At 47.6% G+C, this 21,608-nt stretch overlaps 1 protein-coding gene across 2 annotated transcripts in view; it reads right to left on the reverse strand.

Annotated features, from left to right (window-relative positions):
• Window positions 1-480: 480 nt before the first annotated feature.
• The window catches only part of LOC110517633 (large neutral amino acids transporter small subunit 4), a 38,464-nt gene continuing 17,336 nt past the window's right edge, over window positions 481-21,608 (reverse strand). For both annotated transcript variants that reach the window (XM_036968219.2, XM_090226309.1), the window contains 8 exons: window positions 16,540-16,632; window positions 16,301-16,434; window positions 15,595-15,791; window positions 13,153-13,296; window positions 5,065-5,197; window positions 3,800-3,926; window positions 2,235-2,308; window positions 481-1,973 (listed from right to left, as the gene is read on the reverse strand). In XM_036968219.2, the coding sequence (XP_036824114.2) occupies window positions 1,688-1,973; window positions 2,235-2,308; window positions 3,800-3,926; window positions 5,065-5,197; window positions 13,153-13,296; window positions 15,595-15,791; window positions 16,301-16,434; window positions 16,540-16,632 (1,188 nt within the window). In that variant the 3' untranslated portion in view covers window positions 481-1,687. The remainder of the gene's footprint in view (window positions 1,974-2,234; window positions 2,309-3,799; window positions 3,927-5,064; window positions 5,198-13,152; window positions 13,297-15,594; window positions 15,792-16,300; window positions 16,435-16,539; window positions 16,633-21,608) is intronic.

Genomic DNA, 21,608 nt, shown 5'->3' on the forward strand with positions numbered 1-21,608 from the left:
ACTCAGTTCAAGTTTAAAAGTTAAAATTTAATATTTGTTTTCACTGCATGTTACTTCTCCTTAAACAAAGTGTTGTTTTTGATTAATAGATTTTTGCACTTTATTTTTTTGTATTTCAATCCAATTATATTTTAAAAATATTTCAGTTGAGTGGATGATAGAAAATTGCTATTATTGTTTTTTCTTTGAAGTAAATTTAGCCCACTTTTGCTAAAATAGAAAATATAGTCTACTGATGGTGCCTTGAATACCGGTTTCTTTCATTTAATGTTCATGTTATGGGGATATTTATATAAAGGAAATTTGTCTTTTGTGTCTGTTGAAAATTAAAGATTACTGACAGAGCCATAAGAAAATATTGCTTTATTTATCTGATCATATTGTAATATATTTGTTAGGTTTTCAGTAGGTTCAATTAGGTTCACTAGACTATATGCGTCATTTAAAAATTTTTCAATGAACATTCGAACAGTCCGGCCCTCGTCTTGTAGCTGATTTTTTTATTTGGCCCTCCGTCCATTTGACTTTGACACCCCTGCTCTAAATCGTCTTGTAACTAGTACAACAAAACTACATTCCGGAAACTTTCAATAAATCAGAAGAAGAGAAGCAGGAATCATCCAACCAGGATTTCTGGAAAGCCAGGAAATGTATTGAAAGGAGAAATGCTGTGATTGGCTACTAGAGGTTAGGGAAGATCCCTCTCTTCCCCCCTCTCCCTCTACTCCCCACCTCTCCCTCTCCTCCCCCCTCTCCCTCTCTTACTCCTTCCTCTCTCTCCTCTCTCTCTTTCTCTCCCTCTCTCTCCCCCTCTCTCCTCTCCCTCTCTCCCTCTCCTCTCTCCCTCTCCCCCCTCTCCCTCTCTACCTCTCTCTCCCTCCCTCTCGCCTATCTTTCCTCCCTCTCCTCCCCCTACCTCCCTCTCCTCCCCCTCCCTCTCCTCCCCCTACCTCTCTTCCCTCTCCTCCCTCTCCTCCCCTTACCTCTCCCCCTCTCTCCTCCCTCTACCTCTCCTCCCTCTCTTCCCCCTACCTCTATCCTCCCCCTCTCTCCCTCTCCCTCCCTCTCCTCCCCCTCTCTCCCCCTCTCCCTCTCTCTCCCCCTCTCTCCCTCTCCTCCACTCACCCTCTGCCTCTCTACCTCTCTCTCCCCCTACCTCTCCTCCCCCTCTCTCTCCCCCCCTCTCTCTCCCTTACCTCTCCTCCCCCTCTCTCCTCCCCCTACCTCTCCCGCTCTCTCCTCCCTCTACCTCTCCTCCCCCTACCTCTACTCCCCCTACCTCTCCTCCCTCTCCTCCCCCTACCTCTCCTCCCTCTCCTCCCCTACCTCTCCTCCCCCTACCTCTCCTCCCTCTCTCCTCCCTCTCCTCCCCTTACCTCGCCTCCCCCTACGTCGCCTCCCCCTCTCCCCTCTCTCCTCCTTCTCTCCTCCCCCTCTCTCTCCTCCCTCTCTCTCCCCTACCTCTCCTCCCCCTCTCCTCTCTCTCCTCCCATCTCTCTCCCCCTCTCCCCTCTCTCCCCTCCCTCTCTCCCGTCTCTCTCTCCCCTCTAGAAGAGGCCTTCAGGTTTGCCAGACGCGTGGATCTTGAGGTATATCTTGGAGTCCTGGTCTCTGTCTTTCCCCTCTCCTCTCTCCTCCCCCCTCTCTCCTCTCTCCTCCCTCTCTCCTCCCCCTCATACTCCTTCCTCTAGAGGAGGCCTTCAGGTTTGCCAGACCCGTGGATCTTGAGGTATATCTTGGAGTCCTGGTCTCTGTCCTGTATCCGGCGGTGCAGCGTGCGTCTGAAACACACCAGGTACAGAGGCAGCAGGAAGCCCAGCATACTGACCCCCAACAGGCCTACATTCACCCAGAGTGGGTCTCCCTTCAGAGGGCCCATCATGGCCATGAAGAGCGGCTGCTGGAACAGAGCAAACAGAGCAGACACCAGAGACTGCATCCCCGTCAGACTGCCAAACTGAGACGACGGGTACCTAGAGAGATACAGAAAACAACATCAACACACACACACACACACACACACACACACACACACACACACACACACACACACACACACAGTGTGACATTATAGAAGTACTCACACAGCAGCATAGAGACCTCCGGTAACAGAGTGGATTATAGAAGTACTCACACAGCAGCATAGAGACCTCCGGTAACAGAGTGGATTATAGAAGTACTCACACAGCAGCATAGAGACCTCCGGTAACAGAGTGGATTATAGAAGTACTCACACAGCAGCATAGAGACCTCCAGTAGCAGAGTGGATGAACCCTCTCACAACAGTGTGGAGGACAAATGACAAAATCTGAGGAGAGAAGGAATAAATCAGACGACAGTCAGTCTGGTACCCAAAATCGATACAGGGGTGTCCAGGGAGTAGGGGCTAGGGTGTAGGAGCTAGGGTGTAGGGGCTAGGGTGTAGGGGCTAGAGTATAGGGTGTAGGGGCTAGGGGCTAGAGTATAGGGTATAGGGTGTAGGGGCTAGGGTGTAGGGTGTAGGGGCTAGGGTATAGGGGCTAGGGTGTAGGGGCTAGGGTGTAGGGGCTAGGGTGTAGGGGCTAGAGTATAGGGTGTAGGGGCTAGGGTGTAGGGGCTAGGGTGTAGGGGCTAGAGTATAGGGTATAGGGTGTAGGGGCTAGGGTATTGGGTGTAGGGGCTAGGGTGTAGGGGCTAGGGTGTAACGGCTACGGTGTAGGGGCTAGGGTATAGCGGCTATGGTGTAGGGGCTAGGGTGTAGGGGCTAGGGTGTAGGGGCTAGGGTGTAGGTGCTAGGGTGTAGGTGCTAGGGTGTAGGGACTAGAGTGTAGGGGCTAGAGTGTAGGGGCTAGGGTATAGGGGCTAGGGTGTAGGGGCTAGGTTATAGGGGCTAGGTTATAGGGGCTAGGTTATAGGGGCTAGGGTATAGGGGCTAGGTTATAGGGGCTAGGGTATAGGGGCTGGGGTATAGGGGCTGGGGTATAGGGGCTAGGGTGTAGGGGCTAGGGTGTAACGGCTACGGTGTAGGGGCTAGGGTATAGGGGCTAGGGTATAGGGCTAGGGTGTAGGGTATAGGGACTAGGGCGTAGGGACTAGGGTGTAGGACAGGGCTCTCCCACCCTGTTTCTGGAGAGCTACCCACCTGTCAGTGGAGGCTACTGAGGGGAGGACGGCTCATAATAATGGCTGGAAAGGAGCGAATGGAATGGCATCAAATACATGGAAACCATAGAAACCATCATGTATTTGACACCCATCCACTTATTCTGCTCCAGCCAATACCGCTAAGCGGAAGATAGGCGGAGGGTATCTCTCCAGGAACAGGGTTGGAATGAAAACCTACAGGAGGGTATTCTCTCCAGGAACAGGGTTGGAGTTAAAACCTACAGGAGGGTTTCTCTCCAGGAACACGGTTGGAGTTAAAACCTACAGGAGAGTAGATCTCCAGGAACAGGGTTGGAGTTAAAAACCTACAGGAGAGTAGATCTCCAGGAACAGGTTTGGAGTTAAAACCTACAGGAGAGTAGATCTCCAGGAACAGGGTTGGAGTTAAAACCTACAGGAGAGTAGATCTCCAGGAACAGGGTTCGAGAGCCCTGGGATGTATTGTCTAGAAGCTGATACTGCCCACTACAGGGAGAACAGGCCATGTCTAGCTGTAGTTCCACTGTAAGGCCTATAGGAGGAGACAGAGCACTGCTCTTTTCTCATTCCTATATCAGCTGTCACTGACACTGGTCCTGGAAAACTGCTGCTCATTGGCCAAAAGGTGGTGAGGAGGCGGGGCGTAGTTTGAGTGACAGTTGGACGGAGCACTCACCTGCAGAGGGAGGTTGGGCACCAGGCAGGTGATGCCAAATCCCACCAATAGGACGTTGGTCAGGATGAATGCTCGCATGGCATTGGTCACCTTCTGGATCTGTCTGTCTCTGCGCTTGGGCTGATCCCTGGGGGGGAGAGGGAGGGGATATGAGAGGGGACATAAGAGTGGAGGTGGAGGGGATGAGAGGGGAAACTAGAGGAAGTCAGAACCTATTCCCAACATTTAGCAGATCTCTTATCCAGATCAACTTCCATTAGTGCATTCATCTCCAGATAGCTAGGTGGACCAGTCATAGTCAGGACATTCATCTCCTGATAGCTAGGTGGACCAGTCATAGTCAGGACATTCATCTCCAGATAGCTAGGTGGACCAGTCATAGTCAGTACATTCATCTCCAGATAGCTAGGTGGACCAGTCATAGTCAGTACATTCATCTCCAGATAGCTAGGTGGACCAGTCATAGTCAGGACATTCATCTCCAGATAGCTAGGTGGACCAGTCATAGTCAGTACATTCATCTCCAGATAGCTAGGTGGACCAGTCATAGTCAGGACATTCATCTCCAGATAGCTAGGTGGACCAGTCATAGTCAGTACATTCATCTTCAGATGGCCAGGTGGGACAACCACATATCTCAGTCATAGTCAGTACATTTTACTTAAACAAAGTAGTTATCAGCAAAGTCTGTGCAAATCAACCCTTAACCCCGAAGCACATAACCCCTAGGAACTAACCCCTAGCCCCTAGCAACTAACCCCTAGCCTCTAGGAACTAACCCCTAGCCTCTAGGAACTAACCCCTAGCCCCTAGGAACTAACCCCTAGGAACTAAGCCCTAGCCCCTAGGAACTAACCCCTAGGCACTAACCCCTTGGCACTAACCCCTTGGCACTAACCCCTTGGCACTAACCCCTTGGCACTAACCCCTTGGCACTAACCTCTAGGCACTAACCACTAGGAACGAACCCCTAGGAACTAATCCCTAGCCCCTAGGAACTAACCCCTACGAACTAACCACTAGGAACTAACCCCTAGCCCCTAGGAACTAACCCCTAGCCCCTAACTCCTAGGAGCTAACCCGTAACTATAGAAGGTAAGGGCTACTTGCTAGTGACTTGACTTGGCTAGGGTGTAGAGGCTTGAGTAGAGGGGCCTCGAGTTAGTGTTTATTTGCTGGGGGCTAGCCGTAGGGAGGTAGGGGCTCGGGGCTATGGACTAGTGTGTAGGGGTGTAGGGGTTAGGGTATAGATGACAGTGTCTTACTTGCTGGCTGGTTCCTTCTCCTCCTCTCCATCTTCACAGTCCTTCATCTTCCAGTCCATAATCTGACCAATCACAGGAGTCGTCATCAGACACAGTAGCTGCAGAATGCCGAAGATAGAGGAGTACAGACTGACTGTATAGGGAGGAGGAGAGGGGAGGGGGGAGGATGGAGGAGGAGATTGGAGCGGAGGGCAGAGGGAGGAGGGGGAGGGGTGAAGGAGGGGTAGAGAGAGAGAGGAGAGGGAGGGAAGGATGGAGCAGGGGAGATGGGAGGGATGGAGGAGGAGAGATGGGAGGTGTGGAGGAGGGAGGGAGGTGGGAGGGAAGGGAGAAGGAGGGAGGGAGGAATTGAGGGAGGAGGAGGAAGGAGGGAGGAGGGAAGGGGTGGAGGAGGAGGGAGGGAGGGGGGAAGGTGTGGAGGAGTGAGGGAGGGAGGGAAGGGGTGGAGGAGGGAGGGAAGAGGTGGAGGAGGAAGGGAAAGTGTGGAGGAGGAGGGAGGAGGGAAGGGGTGGAGGAGGAAGGGAAGGTGTGGAGGAGGGAGGGAAGGTGTGGAGGAGGAGGGAAGGGGTGGAGGAGGAGGGAAGGGGTGGAGGAAGGAAGGTGTGGAGGAGGGAGGGAGGAGGGAAGGTGTGGAGGAGGAGGGAAGGTGTGGAGGAGGGAGGAGGGAAGGTGTAGAGGAGGAGGGAGGAGGGAAGGTGTAGAGGAGGAGGGAGGAGGGATGGTGTGGAGGAGGAGGGAGGAGGGAGGAAGGGAGAGAGGGAGGAGGGAAGGTGTGGAGGAGGGAGGAGGGAAGGTGTGGGGAGTACAGAAGAATAAGCAGAGAGAGTTATTAGACAGTGTAATGAATAACTTGTCCATGTTAATAATACACAGCAGTTGTTTAATATTCAGTTAGCTGGACTGGGTTAGCTCAGGGCAGGGACAGTCCAAGGACTGGACTGGGTTAGCTCAGGGCAGGGACAGTCCAAGGACTGGACTGGGTTAGCTCAGGGCAGGGACAGTCCAAGGACTGGACTGGGTTAGCTCAGGGCAGGGACAGTCCAAGGACTGGACTGGGTTAGCTCAGGGCAGGGACAGTCCAAGGACTGGACTGGGTTAGCTCAGAGCAGGGACAGTCCAAGGACTGGACTGGGTTAGCTCAGTGCAGGGACAGTCCAAGGACTGGACTGGGTTAGCTCAGGGCAGGGACAGTCCAAGGACTGGACTGGGTTAGCTCAGGGCAGGGACAGTCCAAGGACTGGACTGGGTTAGCTCAGGGCAGGGACAGTCCAAGGACTGGACTGGGTTAGCTCAGGGCAGGGACAGTCCAAGGACTGGACTGGGTTAGCTCAGAGCAGGGACAGTCCAAGGACTGGACTGGGTTAGCTCAGTGCAGGGACAGTCCAAGGACTGGACTGGGTTAGCTCAGGGCAGGGACAGTCCAAGGACTGGACTGGGTTAGCTCAGGGACAGTCCAAGGACTGGACTGGGTTAGCTCAGGGACAGTCCAAGGACTGGACTGGGTTAGCTCAGGGCAGGGACAGTCCAAGGACTGGACTGGGTTAGCTCAGGGACAGTCCAAGGACTGGACTGGGTTAGCTCAGAGCAGGGACAGCCCAAGGACTGTATATACTGTACTCAATACCATCTACTGTATCTTGCCTATGCCGTTCTGTACCATCACTCATTCATATATCTTTATGTACATATTCTTTATCCCTTTACACTTGTGTGTATAAGGTAGTAGTTTTGGAATTGTTAGTTAGATTACTCGTTGGTTATTACTGCATTGTCGGAACTAGAAGCACAAGCATTTCGCTACACTCGCATTAACATCTGCTAACCATGTGTATGTGACAATTTTTTTTTGATTTGACTGGACTGGGTTAGCTCAGGGACAGTCCAAGGACTGGACTGGGTTAGCTCAGTGCAGGGACAGTCCAAGGACTGGACTGGGTTAGCTCAGGGCAGGGACAGTCCAAGGACTGGACTGGGTTAGCTCAGGGCAGGGACAGTCCAAGGACTGGACTGGGTTAGCTCAGGGACAGTCCAAGGACTGGACTGGGTTAGCTCAGGGACAGTCCAAGGACTGGACTGAGTTAGCTCAGGGACAGCCCAAGGACTGGACTGGGTTAGCTCAGGGACAGTCCAAGGACTGGACTGAGTTAGCTCAGGGACTGCCCAAGGACTGGACTGGGTTAGCTCAGGGACAGCCCAAGGACTGGACTGGGTTAGCTCAGGGACAGTCCAAGGACTGGACTGAGTTAGCTCAGGGACAGCCCAAGGACTGGACTGGGTTAGCTCAGGGACAGCCCAAGGACTGGACTGAGTTAGCTCAGGGACTGTCCAAGGACTGGACTGGGTTAGCTCAGTCTCTACTACCCAGACAGTAATTAGGGTTAAATGTTCAGTCTCTACTAAGAGAGAGAAAGAGAGAGAGAAAGAGAGAGAAGACGAGAGAGAAAGAGAGAGAAAGAGAAAGAGAGAAAGAAAGAAAGAAAGAAAGGAGAGAGATGTCTTTCAAATTCCAAATTCAATTCTGTAATTCAAGCAGGAAGTGGATAATTTACTTGGAATTGCAGCAATCTTCTAAAAATGTAATTGGAATTCACACTGTCTGATTTGGAATTGAGTTCGAATTCACACTGTCTGAATTGGAATTGAGTTAGAATTTACACTGTCTGAATTGGAATTGAGTTAGAATTTACACTATCTGGAATTGAAAATAAAAACATAATTGGAATTCGAATTTTAAACTTTACATTTCATTATAATTGTGCAATTTCCTCACTGGATGTAAAGCATTTGGCCTTGAATTTGAATGCAAACTGTGTTTTAAACCAATCAAATAATTTAAACTCGATACATTAATGTATATGCATTATTTTTGTAACGTTTTAAGGTTAGGTTGTTCTGGTCCAATTAAAGGGATTGTTCAACCAAATGACAGATCGGTGTCCTTAACCAAGTCTTATTCTGTATTGCCTCATCTGATGTTTCCATCCAAAGACACTTACAGTCAAACATGTATTTTACACAAGGGTGGTATTGGGAATTAAAACCCACTATCTTAGAGTTGTAAGAGCCACGAGCTACCAACTGAGCTACAGAATACAACATGCTGCGTGGCTTACATCCAGCCTTGGAAAAATACATGTCTTATACACACAACGTGAAAGGTGTTGTTTTAAAGAGCCGTAGTAAGTACAGCGCCCCTGGAGGACATTAGGGTGAAGTGCACATCAGATGTTTTACCTTGTCGGCTATTGGAACCATTTAAACTGGAACAACCATCTCAGTAAATCCAGCGAACCACAGATTAGATTAGAATAGACAAAAATTGTATGCTAATTATCTTTGCAAAAATCACCCAATCAACACAGATATTGAAATAAAGATTTCTGAAAAAAAGGAACCTGCCATAGAGCATGCTGGGAAATATGATAATGATGGGCGTGGTTTTGAGTCAGTGTTTTACTCTACCCAGAGTACAAATGACACAAATCACACTCACCTCTGCTTAGTAACACTGGTTCTTACACCACTGAGTGTTCATTTACAGTGCCTTACGAAAGTATTAAAATAATGTAATGTAAAACTAATGTAACTCCTGAATTAATTAATAATTAATAAACATTATTAGAGAGTCTACCTTTAGTGTTATTGTTTCATTAGGACAGACATGGCCAAAAGTATATGGACACCCTTCAACTTAGTGGATTCGTGCCACACCCGTTGCAGACAGGTGTATATAATTTAGTGACTTTCACAGGATGCCACCTTTCCAACAAGTCAGTTAGTCAAATTTCTGCCCCGCTAGAGCTGCCCCCCTGGTCAACTGTAAGTGCTGTTATTGGAAATGTCTAGGAGTAACAACGGCTCAGCCACGAAGTGGTAGGCCACACAAGCTCACAGAACGGGACAGCCGAGTGCTGAAGTGCGTAGTGAGTAAAAATTGTCTGTCCTCAGTTGCAAAACTCACTACCGGGTTCCAAACTGCCTCTGGAAGCAACGTCAGCACAAGAACTGTTCATCGGGAGTCTTCGTGAAATGGGTTTCCATGGTCGAGCAGCCGCACACAAGCCTAAGATCAGCATGCACAGTGCCAAGCGTTGGCAGGAGAGGTGTGAAGCTCGCCGACATTGGACTCTGAAGCAGTAGAAAAGAGCTCTCTGGAGTGAAGCATCACGCCTCACCATTTGACAGTCCGATGGACGAATCTGGGTTTGGTGAATGCCAGGAGAACGCTACCTGCCCCAATGCATAGTGACAACTGTAAAGTTTGGTGGAGGAGGAAGAATGGTCTGGGGCTGTTTGGCAATGCTACAGCATACAATGACATTCTAGACGATTCTGTGCTTACTACTTTGTGGCAACAGTTTGGGAAGGCCCTTTCCTGTTTTAGCATGACAATTCCCCCGTGCACAAAGCGAGGTCCATACAGAAATGGTATGACGAGGTCGGTGTGGAAGATCTTGACTGGCCTGCACAGAGCCCTGACCTCAACCCCATCGAACACCTTTGGGATGAATTGGAACGCCGACTGCAAGCCAGGCCTAATCGCCCAACATCAGTGCCCGACCTCACTAATGCTCTTGTGGCTGAATGGAAGCAAGTCCCAGCAGCAATGTTCCAACATCTAGTGGAAAGCCTTCCCAGAAGAGTGGAGGCTGTTATAGCAGCAATGTTCCTACATCTAGTGGAAAGCCTTCCTAGAAGAGAGGATGCTGTTATATTAACAATGTTCCAACATCTAGTGGAAAGCCTTCCCAGAAGAGTGGAGGCTGTTATAGCAGCAATGTTCCAACATCTAGTGGAAAGCCTTCCCAGAAGAGTGGAGGCTGTTATAGCAGCAATGTTCCTACATCTAGTGGAAAGCCTTCCCAGAAGAGTGGAGGCTGTTACAGCAGCAATGTTCCAACATCGAGTGGAAAGTCTTCCCAGAAGAGTGGAGGCTGTTATAGCAGCAAAGGAGGGACCAACTCCATATTAATCCCCATGATTTTGGAATGAGATGTTCGACCATCGATTTGGTCAAATCAAAATCAAATGTTATTTGTCACATGCGCCAAATACAACAGGTGTAGACTGTGAAATGTTACTTACAAGCCCTTAAGCTCTTAATTTTATTTTCCTTACTGTGAAATGCTTAATACAACAGGTGTAGACTTTACTGTGAAATGCTGAATACAACAGTTGTAGACTTTACTGTGAAATGCTGAATACAAACAGGTGTAGACTGTACTGTGAAATGCTGAATACAAACAGGTGTAGACTGTACTGTGAAATGCTGAATACAAACAGGTGTAGTAAATGCTTACTTACAAGCCCTTAACTTTATTTTCTTAAAACTGCATTGCATTGGTACTGAGTCAATGTGGTACCGGTACTGAGTCAATGCGGAGGCTACATACAGGAGGTACCGGTACTGAGTCAATGTGGAGGCTACATACAGGAGGTACCAGTACTGAGTCAATGTGGAGGCTACATACCGGAGGTACCGGTACTGAGTCAATGTGGAGGCTACATACAGGAGGTACCAGTACTGAGTCAATGTGGAGGCTACATACAGGAGGTACCAGTACTGAGTCAATGTGGAGGCTACATACCGGAGGTACCGGTACTGAGTCAATGTGGAGGCTACATACAGGAGGTACCAGTACTGAGTCAATGTGGTACCGGTACTGAGTCAATGTGGTACCGGTACTGAGTCAATGCGGAGGCTACATACAGGAGGTACCGGTACTGAGTCAATGTGGAGGCTACATACAGGAGGTACCAGTACTGAGTCAATGTGGAGGCTACATACCGGAGGTACCGGTACTGAGTCAATGTGGAGGCTACATACAGGAGGTACCAGTACTGAGTCAATGTGGAGGCTACATACCGGAGGTACCGGTACTGAGTCAATGTGGAGGCTACATACCGGAGGTACCGGTACTGAGTCAATGTGCAAGATACAGGTTACTTGAGGTAATTTGTAGGGGTAAAGTGACTATGCATAGATAACAGCAAGTAGCAGCAGTGTACAAAACAAAATGGAGGGGGGGGGGGTCAATGTAACAGTCCGGTGAACCATTTGATTGGATGTTCAGCAGTCTTATGGCTTGGGGGTAGAAGCTGTTCAGCAGTCTGATGGCTTGGGGGTAGAAGCTGTTCAGCAGTCTTATGGCTTGGGGGTAGAAGCTGTTCAGCAGTCTTATGGCTTGGGGGTAGAAGCTGTTCAGCAGTCTTATGGCTTGGGGGTAGAAGCTGTTCAGCAGTCTTATGGCTTGGGGGTAGAAGCTGTTCAGCAGTCTTATGGCTTGGGGGTAGACGCTGTTCAGCAGTCTTATGGCTTGGGGGTAGAAGCTGTTCAGCAGTCTTATGGCTTGGGGGTAGAAGCTGTTCAGCAGTCTTATGGCTTGGGGGTAGAAGCTGTTCAGCAGTCTTATGGCTTGAGGGTAGAAGCTGTTCAGCAGTCTTATGGCTTGGGGGTAGAAGCTGTTCAGCAGTCTTATGGCTTGAGGGTAGAAGCTGTTCAGCAGTCTTATGGCTTGGGGTAGAAGCTGTTCAGCAGTCTTATGGCTTGGGGGTAGACGCTGTTCAGCAGTCTTATGGCTTGGGGGTAGAAGCTGTTCAGCAGTCTTATGGCTTGGGGGTAGACGCTGTTCAGCAGTCTTATGGCTTGAGGGTAGACGCTGTTCAGCAGTCTTATGGCTTGGGGGTAGAAGCTGTTTAGAAGCCTCTTGGACCTAGACTTGGCGCTCCGGTACCACTTGCCTTGTGGTAGCAGAGAGAACGGTCTATGATTTGGGTGACTGGAGTCTCTGACAATTTTATGGGCCTTCCTCTGACACCGCCTAGTACACAGGTCCTGGATGGCAGGAATCTTGGCCCTAGTAATCTATTGGGTCGTACACACTACCCTCTGTAGCTCATTACGGTCAGATGCCGAGCTGTTGCCACACCAGGGGGTGATGTAACCTGTCAGGATGATCTCGATGGTGCAGCTGTAGAACCTTTTGAGGATCTGGGGACTCATGCCAAATCTTTTCAGTCACCTGAAGGGGAAATGGTGTTGTCGTGCCCTCTTCACGACTGTCTTGGTGTTTTTGGATCATGATAGATGTGGACACCAAGGAACTTGAAACTCTCGACCCGCTCCACTACAGTCCCGTCGATGTTAATGGGGGCCTGTTCGGCCCTCGTTTTCCTATAGTTTTTCTGTAGTCCACTATCAGCTCCTTTGTCTTGCTCACATTAAGGGAGATGTTGTTTTCCTGGCACCACACAACCAGGTCTCTGACCTCCTCATGCCACCTGAAGGGGAAAAGGCGTTGTCGTGCTCTCTTCACGACTGTCTTGGTGTTTTTGGATCATCTAGTGTATATCATGTAATGTACCCAGGTCTCCGGGAGGGAAACACACATTAGCTTGCTGCTAGGAGTGTTGTTCATATGAACACAGTTTGCAGCGTCCTCTAATTGTTATTATGAATCTTATTTAATCAAATATATTTATATTTAAGAAAATTGATGTGTAAATGTTACATAAAGAGAGTTTTGTTTGAATATTTAAAAAAAAATGTGTAGCAAAGGTGTTTTAGATATTTAGTTCGTTAAAAGGTAAAGTTGGCATTTGGAAATCTGCCGTGAGTGGCAGTAGTTGGCTTGAGTTGAAAGAAGTGACAGGAAGTAACATTCAGGGAATTGGTCTAGAGAGGAAACTTAATTATGTGATTGTTATGGCAGAATATTACATTAGGAATTGTGGTTTTGAATTGACTGAGATTTGGAATTTGAGATGGAATTTAATTGTTGTTGAACTGTTGAGGAAAAATATTAAATGAGGTTTTGTAGTTAAGAATTGAAGTAGGAATTGACTCCAACCGTGACATCCACACAGGTTGTTGTTCGTGGCTCACCCAGCCCTAGCAGCAGTACCCACCAGTGTTGAGGTCTCCAGGTTGTTGTTCATGGCTCACCCAGCCCTAGCAGCAGTACCCACCAGTGTTGAGGTCTCCAGGTTGTTGTTCATGGCTCACCCAGCCCTAGCAGCAGTACCCACCAGTGTTGAGGTCTCCAGGATGTTGTTCATGGCTCACCCAGCCCTAGCAGCAGTACCCACCAGTGTTGAGGTCTCCATCGCTGAGGGCCTCCAGGATGTTGTTCATGGCTCCCATGTAGAAGATGAGACGGAGCTGAGTGATGGACATGGTGACCAGAGAGAGGATGAAGAGAGGGCTGCTGATGCTCTGCATGAACGACTGGGCTGCAAGAGAGAAAGGGTTCGGAAGGACAGAGAGAAAGGGGGGGAAGAGGTGATTCCAAAAGCTATATTTTGCTATGGAATGTTTTTCACATGGCTGAAGTAATCTGTGTAAATGGTGGGCCTGTATGTAATGAGAGCACAAATAAGAACACCAGAACTAATTTACGCTTCCCTCAACCAAGGGGCTGAATACTTAAGCAATGACTATATACAGTGGGGCAAAAAAGTATTTAGTCAGCCACCAATTGTGCAAGTTCTCCCACTTAAAAAGATGAGAGAGGCCTGTAATTTTCATCATATGTACACTTCAAATATGACAGACAAAGTGAGGAAAAAAAATCCAGAAAATCACATTGTAGGATTTTTAATGAATTTACTTGCAAATTATGGTGGAAAATAAGTATTTGGTCACCTACAAACAAGCAAGATTTCTGGCTCTCACAGACCTGTAACTTCTTCTTTAAGAGGCTCCTCTGTCCTCCACTCGTTACCTGTATTAATGGCACCTGTTTGAACTTGTTATCAGTATAAAAGACACCTGTCCACAACCTCAAACAGTCACACACCAAACTCCACTATGGCCAAGACCAAAGAGCTGTCAAAGGACACCAGAAACAAAATTGTAGACCTGCACCAGGCTGGGAAGACTAAATCTGCAATAGGTAGGCAGCTTGGTTTGAAGAAATCAACTTTGGGAGCAATTATTAGGAAAGGGAAGACATAAGACCACTGATAATCTCCCTCGATCTGGGGCTCCACGCAAGATCTCACCCCGTGGGGTCAAAATGATAACAAGAACGGTGAGCAAAAATCCCAGAACCACACAGGGGGACCTAGTGAATGACCTGCAGAGAGCTGGGACCAAAGTAACAAAGCCTACCATCAGTAACACACTACGCCGCCAGGGACTCAAATCCTGCAGTGCCAGACGTGTCCCCCTGCTTAAGCCAGTACATGTCCAGGCCCGTCTGAAGTTTGCTAGAGAGCATTTGGATGATCCAGAAGAAGATTGGGAGAATGTCATATGAAACCAAAATATAACTTTTTGGTAAAAACTCAACTCGTCGTGTTTGGAGGACAAAGAATGCTGAGTTGCATCCAAAGAACATCATACCTACTGTGAAGCATGGGGGTGGAAACATCATGCTTTGGGGCTGTTTTTCTGCAAAGGGACCAGGACGCCTGATCCGTGTAAAGCAAAGAATGAATGGGGCCATGTATCGTGAGATTTTGAATGAAAACCTCCTTCCATCAGCAAGGGCATTGAAGATGAAACGTGGCTGGGTCTTTCAGCATGACCATGATCCCAAACACACTGCCCGGGCAACGAAGGAGTGGCTTCGTAAGAAGCATTTCAAGGTCCTGGAGTGGCCTAGCCAGTCTCCAGATCTCAACCCCATAGAAAATCTTTGGAGGGAGTTGAAAGTCCGTGTTGCCCAGCAACAGCCCCAAAACATCACTGCTCTAGAGGAGATCTACATGGAGGAATGGGCAAAAATACCAGCAACAGTGTGTGAAAACCTTGTGAAGACTTACAGAAAACGTTTGACCTCTGTCATTGCCAACAAAGGGTATATAACAAAGTATTGAGATAAACTTTTGTTATTGACCAAATACTTATTTTCCACCATAATTTGCAAATAAAATAATTAAAAAGTCCTACAATGTGATTTTCTGGATTTTTTTCTCTCATTTTGTCTGTCATAGTTGAAGTGTACCTATGGTGAAAATTACAGGCCTCTCTCATCTTTTTAAGTGGGAGAACTTGCACAATTGGTGGCTGACTAAATACTTTTTTGCCCCACTGTATGTATATTTATAGTTTTTGTTATCTTCAAATGTTAGAATTTGTCTTCCAATTTGACAGTACAAATTATTTTGGGTAAAAAATAAAGACAATTAAATACATTTTAATTATTTTTATTTTTTTATATAGGCCTATTGTAAATGTGTATTATTTTTGCGTCGCCATCTAACTTGAATGTTATTTTGACAGAGGTAATGAATGTACATGTGTATTATGAATGACCTGTCCATCGATCAGCACAATAATCGATTAAACGGGACCATGTTTGAAACACAAGTGGTTCGGAGCTTATGTCAATAGTTACACAGGTGATAATTGGGGTGAGCATATTTTCTTCTTTTTAATGTGCTGTATGTATACTGTGTTATATTGTAAGTACTTTGTGTTGCGTTATGTTGACAGGAAGTTGAATGAAGTTTGTTGAGTTGTCAGAACATTGTGTAATGTTGTATGAATCTTTAGTGAATGTTGTCTGAACGTTGTGTCCTTACATTCCTCCTTGGGTTTTCTGCTGACCTCCAGGTCCATGGTTGAGAGACAGAGTCTGTGTCCTTCCTTAGTGGCCAGCTCTCTCTGCTTCGGACTGTTGCCCACACTCAGACGCTTCCCCACCTTGGTCACCTGATGGTAGAACTGCTTCCCTGTGATCTTGTGGTCAAACCCCAGCCAACTGAACTTTACCTTCACACTAGGGAGGAAGAGGGGGACAGGGAGAGGGGAGGGAGAAAGGATGCAGGGGAGGTGGTGAGAGAGAGAGAGAGAGAGAGAGAGAGAGAGAGAGAGAGAGAGAGAGAGAGAGAGAGAGAGAGAGATGGAGGGGTTCACGTAACACAGTAACAGAGAGGAGTTCATGTAACACAGTAACAGAGAGGGGTTCATGTAACACAGTAATAGAGAGGGGTTCACATAACACAGTAACAGAGAGGGGTTCATGTAACACAGTAACAGAGGAGGGTTCATGTAACAGAGAGGGGTTCATGTAACAGAGTAACAGAGAGGGGTTCATGTAACACAGTAACAGAGAGGGGTTCATGTAACACAGTAACAGAGAGGGGTTCATGTAACACAGTAACAGAGAGGGGTTCATGTAACAGAGTAATACAGCTTGTTGTCCGTACAGTTAAACATTCCTGATCTGACCTGGAGCTTGACCTATGACCTTTAACCTGGCGGAAACTAGATGTGTGCGGTGTGCACCTGGAGTCCATGTCCTCTGGGCCAGGGAAGGGTTCCAGGGGCCAGTTGAAGAAGCAGTTAAAGAAGACGAGGCCGGAACAGGCTGCCCAGACAACCATGATGGTGATGAAGGTCACACCAAGGTCATAGATGACCTAGGACACAACAACAAAGATGATCGACTACATTACAGTTTCTTAAAGATGTTTCAGATACTTTTGGTGCGTGTGTGTGTGTGTAAACGTGCCTGTGTGTGTTACCTTGACTCCAGGGAAGGTGACAGCAGAAGAGGCATAAGAGCCGATCATCAGAGCAATGAATGTAGAACGCAGATTACCAAACATGTTAGGGAGCTGAAGGGAGAGAAAGAGAGAGAGAGAGAGTCTTTTGGTTTCCAGGCTTTTGGTTTGTGAAAGACACCAGTCTAAACTGGTTGGGGTCTCTCTGAGGGTCAGAAAGAAACGCAAGGAAAAAGAGTCCGTATTTTGTTTATTAAAACAAATACTGGGACTATATTCTTGGTGCGGTGAAAGACGATAGGAAGAGCTAGAGGTGGAGCGAGAGGCGGTGGATCTATAGTGACACAGCGTTGACAGATCTCTAGTAATGTAACACAGCGTTGACAGATCTCTAGTAATGTAACACAGCGTTGACAGATCTCGTAATGTAACACAGCGTTGACAGATCTCTAGTAATGTAACACAGCGTTGACAGATCTCTAGTAATGTAACACAGCATTGACAGATCTCTAGTAATGTAACACAGCGTTGACAGATCTCTAGTAATGTAACACAGCGTTGACAGATCTCTAGTAATGTAACACAGCATTGACAGATCTCTAGTAATGTAACACAGCGTTGACAGATCTCTAGTAATGTAACACAGCGTTGACAGATCACTAGTAATGTAACACAGCGTTGACAGATCTCTAGTAATGTAACACAGCGTTGACAGATCTCTAGTAATGTAACACAGCGATGACAGATCTCTAGTAATGTAACACAGCGTTGACAGATCCCTAGTAATGTAACACAGCGTTGACAGATCACTAGTAATGTAACAGTGTTGACAGATCACTAGTAATGTAACACAGTGTTGACAGATCACTAGTAATGTAACACAGTGTTGACAGATCACTAGTAATGTAACACAGCGTTGACAGATCTCTAGTAATGTAACACAGCGTTGACAGATCTCTAGTAATGTAACACAGCGTTGACAGATCTCTAGTGATGTAACACAGCGTTGACAGATCTCTAGTAATGTAACACAGCGTTGACAGATCTCTAGTGATGTAACACAGCGTTGACAGATCTCTAGTAATGTAACACAGCGTTGACAGATCTCTAGTGATGTAACACAGCGTTGACAGATCTTTAGGACTCTGTTGTTTATGCCTAAAACACCCTTTCAAAAATAAACATGCAGTAACTGCAGTTGAGTGGAATATTTTGGACACAGTAATTGCAGAATACTGTAGTTATACTGCACTCTCGCTTCAATATTGTTTTGTAGGGGCAGTCTGAATTAGTCAATATTGTTTTGTAGGGGCAGTCTGAATTAGTCAATATTGTTTTGTAGGGGCAGTCTGAATTAGTCAATATTGTTTTGTAGGGGCAGTCTGAATTAGTCAATATTGTTTTGTAGGGGCAGTCTGAATTAGTCAATATTGTTTTGTAGGGGCAGTCTGAATTAGTCAATATTGTTTTGTAGGGGCAGTCTGAATTAGTCAATATTGTTTTGTAGGGGCAGTCTGAATTAGTCAATATTGTTTTGTAGGGGCAGTCTGAATTAGTCAATATTGTTTTGTAAGGGCAGTCTGAATTAGTCAATATTGTTTTGTAGGGGCAGTCTGAATTAGTCAATATTGTTTTGTAGGGGCAGTCTGAATTAGTCAATATTGTTTTGTACGGGCATTCTGAATTAGTCAACGCTAATACATAAATCTGTAAATAATGTGGACATTTTTTGATGAGACAATCCATTTGACATCCCACTATACTTAACAGAAACTAAAGGGATGCTGCTAACCAGCTAACCAGCTAACCAGCTAACAAGCTAACCAGCTAACAAGCTAACCAGCGCAGCACAAACAATTATGAATTATTCCACCAAAAGCTAGTTGGCTACTGTAGCTAAATTACAGTGGCCTTCAGAAAGTATTCATACCCCTGGACTTCTTCCGCATGTTGTTGTGTTACAGCCTGAATTCAAAATGGATTACATACCCCATAATGAATTTAACATGGATTAAATACCCAATAATGAATTTAACATGGATTAAATACCCCATAATGAATTTAACATGGATTAAATACCCCATAATGAATTTAACATGGATTAAATACGCCATAATGAATTTAACATGGATTAAATACCCCATAATGAATTTAACATGGATTAAATACCCCATAATGAATTTAACATGGATTAAATACCCCATAATGAATTTAACATGGATTACATACCCCATAATGAATTTAACATGGATTAAATACCCCATAATGAATTTAACATGGATTACATACCCCATAATGAATTTAACATGGATTAAATACCCCATAATGAATTTAACATACCTTACATGGATTACATACCCCATAATGAATTTAACATGGATTACATTGAGATGTTGTGTCACTGGCCTCTACACACACAATACCCTATAATGTCAAAGTGGAATTCTGTTTTTATTTGTTTTATTTACAAATTAATTTTAAAAAACGTAAAGCTGAAATGTCTTGACTTAATATGTATTCAACCCCTTTGTTATGGCAAATCTAAATAAGTTAATGAGTAAACATGTCTTTAACAAGTCACATAATAAGTTGCATGGAGTCACTGTGTGCAATAATAATGTTTAACATGATTTCTGAATGACTACCTCATCTCTGTACCCCACATATACAATTATCTGTAAGGTTCCTCAGTCAAGCAGTGAATTTCAAACACAGATTCAACCACAAAGACCAGGGAGGTTTTCCAATGGCTCACAAAGAGCATCTATTGGTAGATGGGTAAAAAAAAAAAGAGCAGACATTGAACATCCCTTTGATCATGGTGACGTTATTCATTACACTTCGGATGGTGTATCAATACACCCAGTCACTACAAAGATACAGGCGTCCTTCCTAACTCAGTTGCCAGGGAGGAAGGAAACCGCTTAGGGATTTCACTATGAGACCAATGGTGACTTTAAAACAGTTAAAACTGAGGATGGATCAACAAATGTCACGCCCTGACCACTAACACCTCTCTGAGTCTTCACAGTCAGCCCAATAACACCTCTCTCAGAGTCTTCACAGTCAGCCCACTAACACCTCTCTCAGAGCCTTCACAGTCAGCCCACTAACACCTCTCAGTCTTCACAGTCAGCCCACTAACACCTCTCTCAGAGTCTTCACAGTCAGCCCACTAACACCTCTCCCAGAGTCTTCACAGTCAGCCCACTAACACCTCTCTCAGAGTCTTCACAGTCAGCCCACTAACACCTCTCTCAGTCTTCACAGTCAGCCCACTAACACCTCTCTGAGCCTTCACAGTCAGCCCACTAACACCTCTCTCAGAGTCTTCACAGTCAGCCCACTAACACCTCTCTCAGAGTCTTCACAGTCAGCCCACTAACACCTCTCTCAAAGTCTTCACAGTCAGCCCACTAACAACTCTCTCAGAGTCTTCACAGTCAGCCCACTAACACCTCTCTCAGAGTCTTCACAGTCAGCCCACTAACACCTCTCTCAGAGTCTTCACAGTCAGCCCACTAACACCTCTCTCAGAGTCTTCACAGTCAGCCCACTAACACCTCTCTCAGAGTCTTCACAGTCAGCCCACAAACACAGACACGGAAACAAACATCCACAAACCAACAGTGAAACCCAGGCTACCTAAGTATGATTCTCAATCAGAGACAACTAACGACACCTGCCTCTGATTGAGAACCATACTAGGCCGAAACAGAAACCAAACATAGAAACACAAAACATAGACTGCCCACCCCAACTCACGCTCTGACCATACTAAATAAAGACAAAACAAAGGAAAATAAAGGTCAGAACGTGACAGTACCCCCCTCCAAGGTGCGGACTCCGGCCGCAAAACCTGAACCTATAGGGGAGGGTCTGGGTGGGTGTCTGTCCACGGTGGCAGTTCTGGCGCAGGACGTGGACCCCACTTCACCAAACTTCACCCGCCTCTGTGGCCTCTTTAAAGCGGCGACCGTCGGCACTGACCTTGGACTGGGAACCCTAGACATCCCGAATGGATGGGGGATTCCGGCAGTGCCGGGAAGGCGGGAGACTCCGGCAGCGCCGGACAGGCGGGAGACTCCGGCAGCGCCGGACAGGCGGGAGACTCCGGCAGCTCCGGAGTGAAGGGCGATTCTGGCATCGCCTGGCTGACTGACGGCTCTGGCAGATCCTGGCTGGCTGGCGGCTCTGGCAGCTCCTGGCTGGCTGGCGGCTCTGGCAGCTCCTGGCTGGCTGGCGGCTCTGGCAGCTCCTGGCTGGCTGGCGGCTCTGGCGGCTCCTGGCTGGCTGGCGGCTCTGGCGGCTCCTGGCTGGCTGGCGGCTCTGGCAGCTCCTGGCTGGCTGACGGCTCTGGCAGCTCCTGGCTGACTGACGGCTCTGGCAGCTCCTGGCTGACTGACGGCTCTAGCAGCTCCTGGCTGACTGACGGCTCTGGCAGCTCCTGGCAGCTCCTGGCTGACTGACGGCTCAGGACAGACTGGCGGCTCTAGCAGCTCTGGACAGACGGGAGACTCTAGCAGCTCTGGACAGACGGGATACTCTAGCAGCTCTGGACAGATGGGAGACTCTAGCAGCTCTGGACAGACGGAAGGCTCTGGCAGCGCTGGAGAGGAGGAAGGCTCTGGCAGTGCTGGAGAGGAGGAAGGCTCTGGCAGTGCCGGACAGGCGGAAGACCCTGTAGGCAGAAGACGGAGAGACAGCCTGGTGCGGGGGGCTGCCACCGGAGGGTTGGTGCGTGGAGGTGGCACTGGATATACCGGACCGTGCAGGCGCACTGGAGCTCTTGAGCACCGAGCCTGCCCAACCTTACCTGGTTGAATGCTCCCCGTAGCCAGGCCAGTGCGGCGAGGTGGAATAGGCCGCACTGGACTGTGCTGGCGAACCGGGGACACCATGCGTAAGGCTGGTGCCATGTACGCCGGCCCAAGGAGACGCACTGGAGACCAGATGCGTAGAGCTGGCTTCATGGCACCTGGCTCGATGCCCACTCTAGCCCGGCTGATACAAGGAGCTGGAATGTACCGCACCGAGCTATGCACCCGCACCGGGGACACCGTGAGCTCCACCGCATAACACGGTGCCTG

The sequence above is a fragment of the Oncorhynchus mykiss genome, chromosome 29 (genome assembly GCF_057628025.1).
Source record: "Oncorhynchus mykiss isolate SJ-2025 chromosome 29, ASM5762802v1, whole genome shotgun sequence".
NCBI classification, from domain to species: Eukaryota; Metazoa; Chordata; class Actinopteri; order Salmoniformes; family Salmonidae; genus Oncorhynchus; species Oncorhynchus mykiss.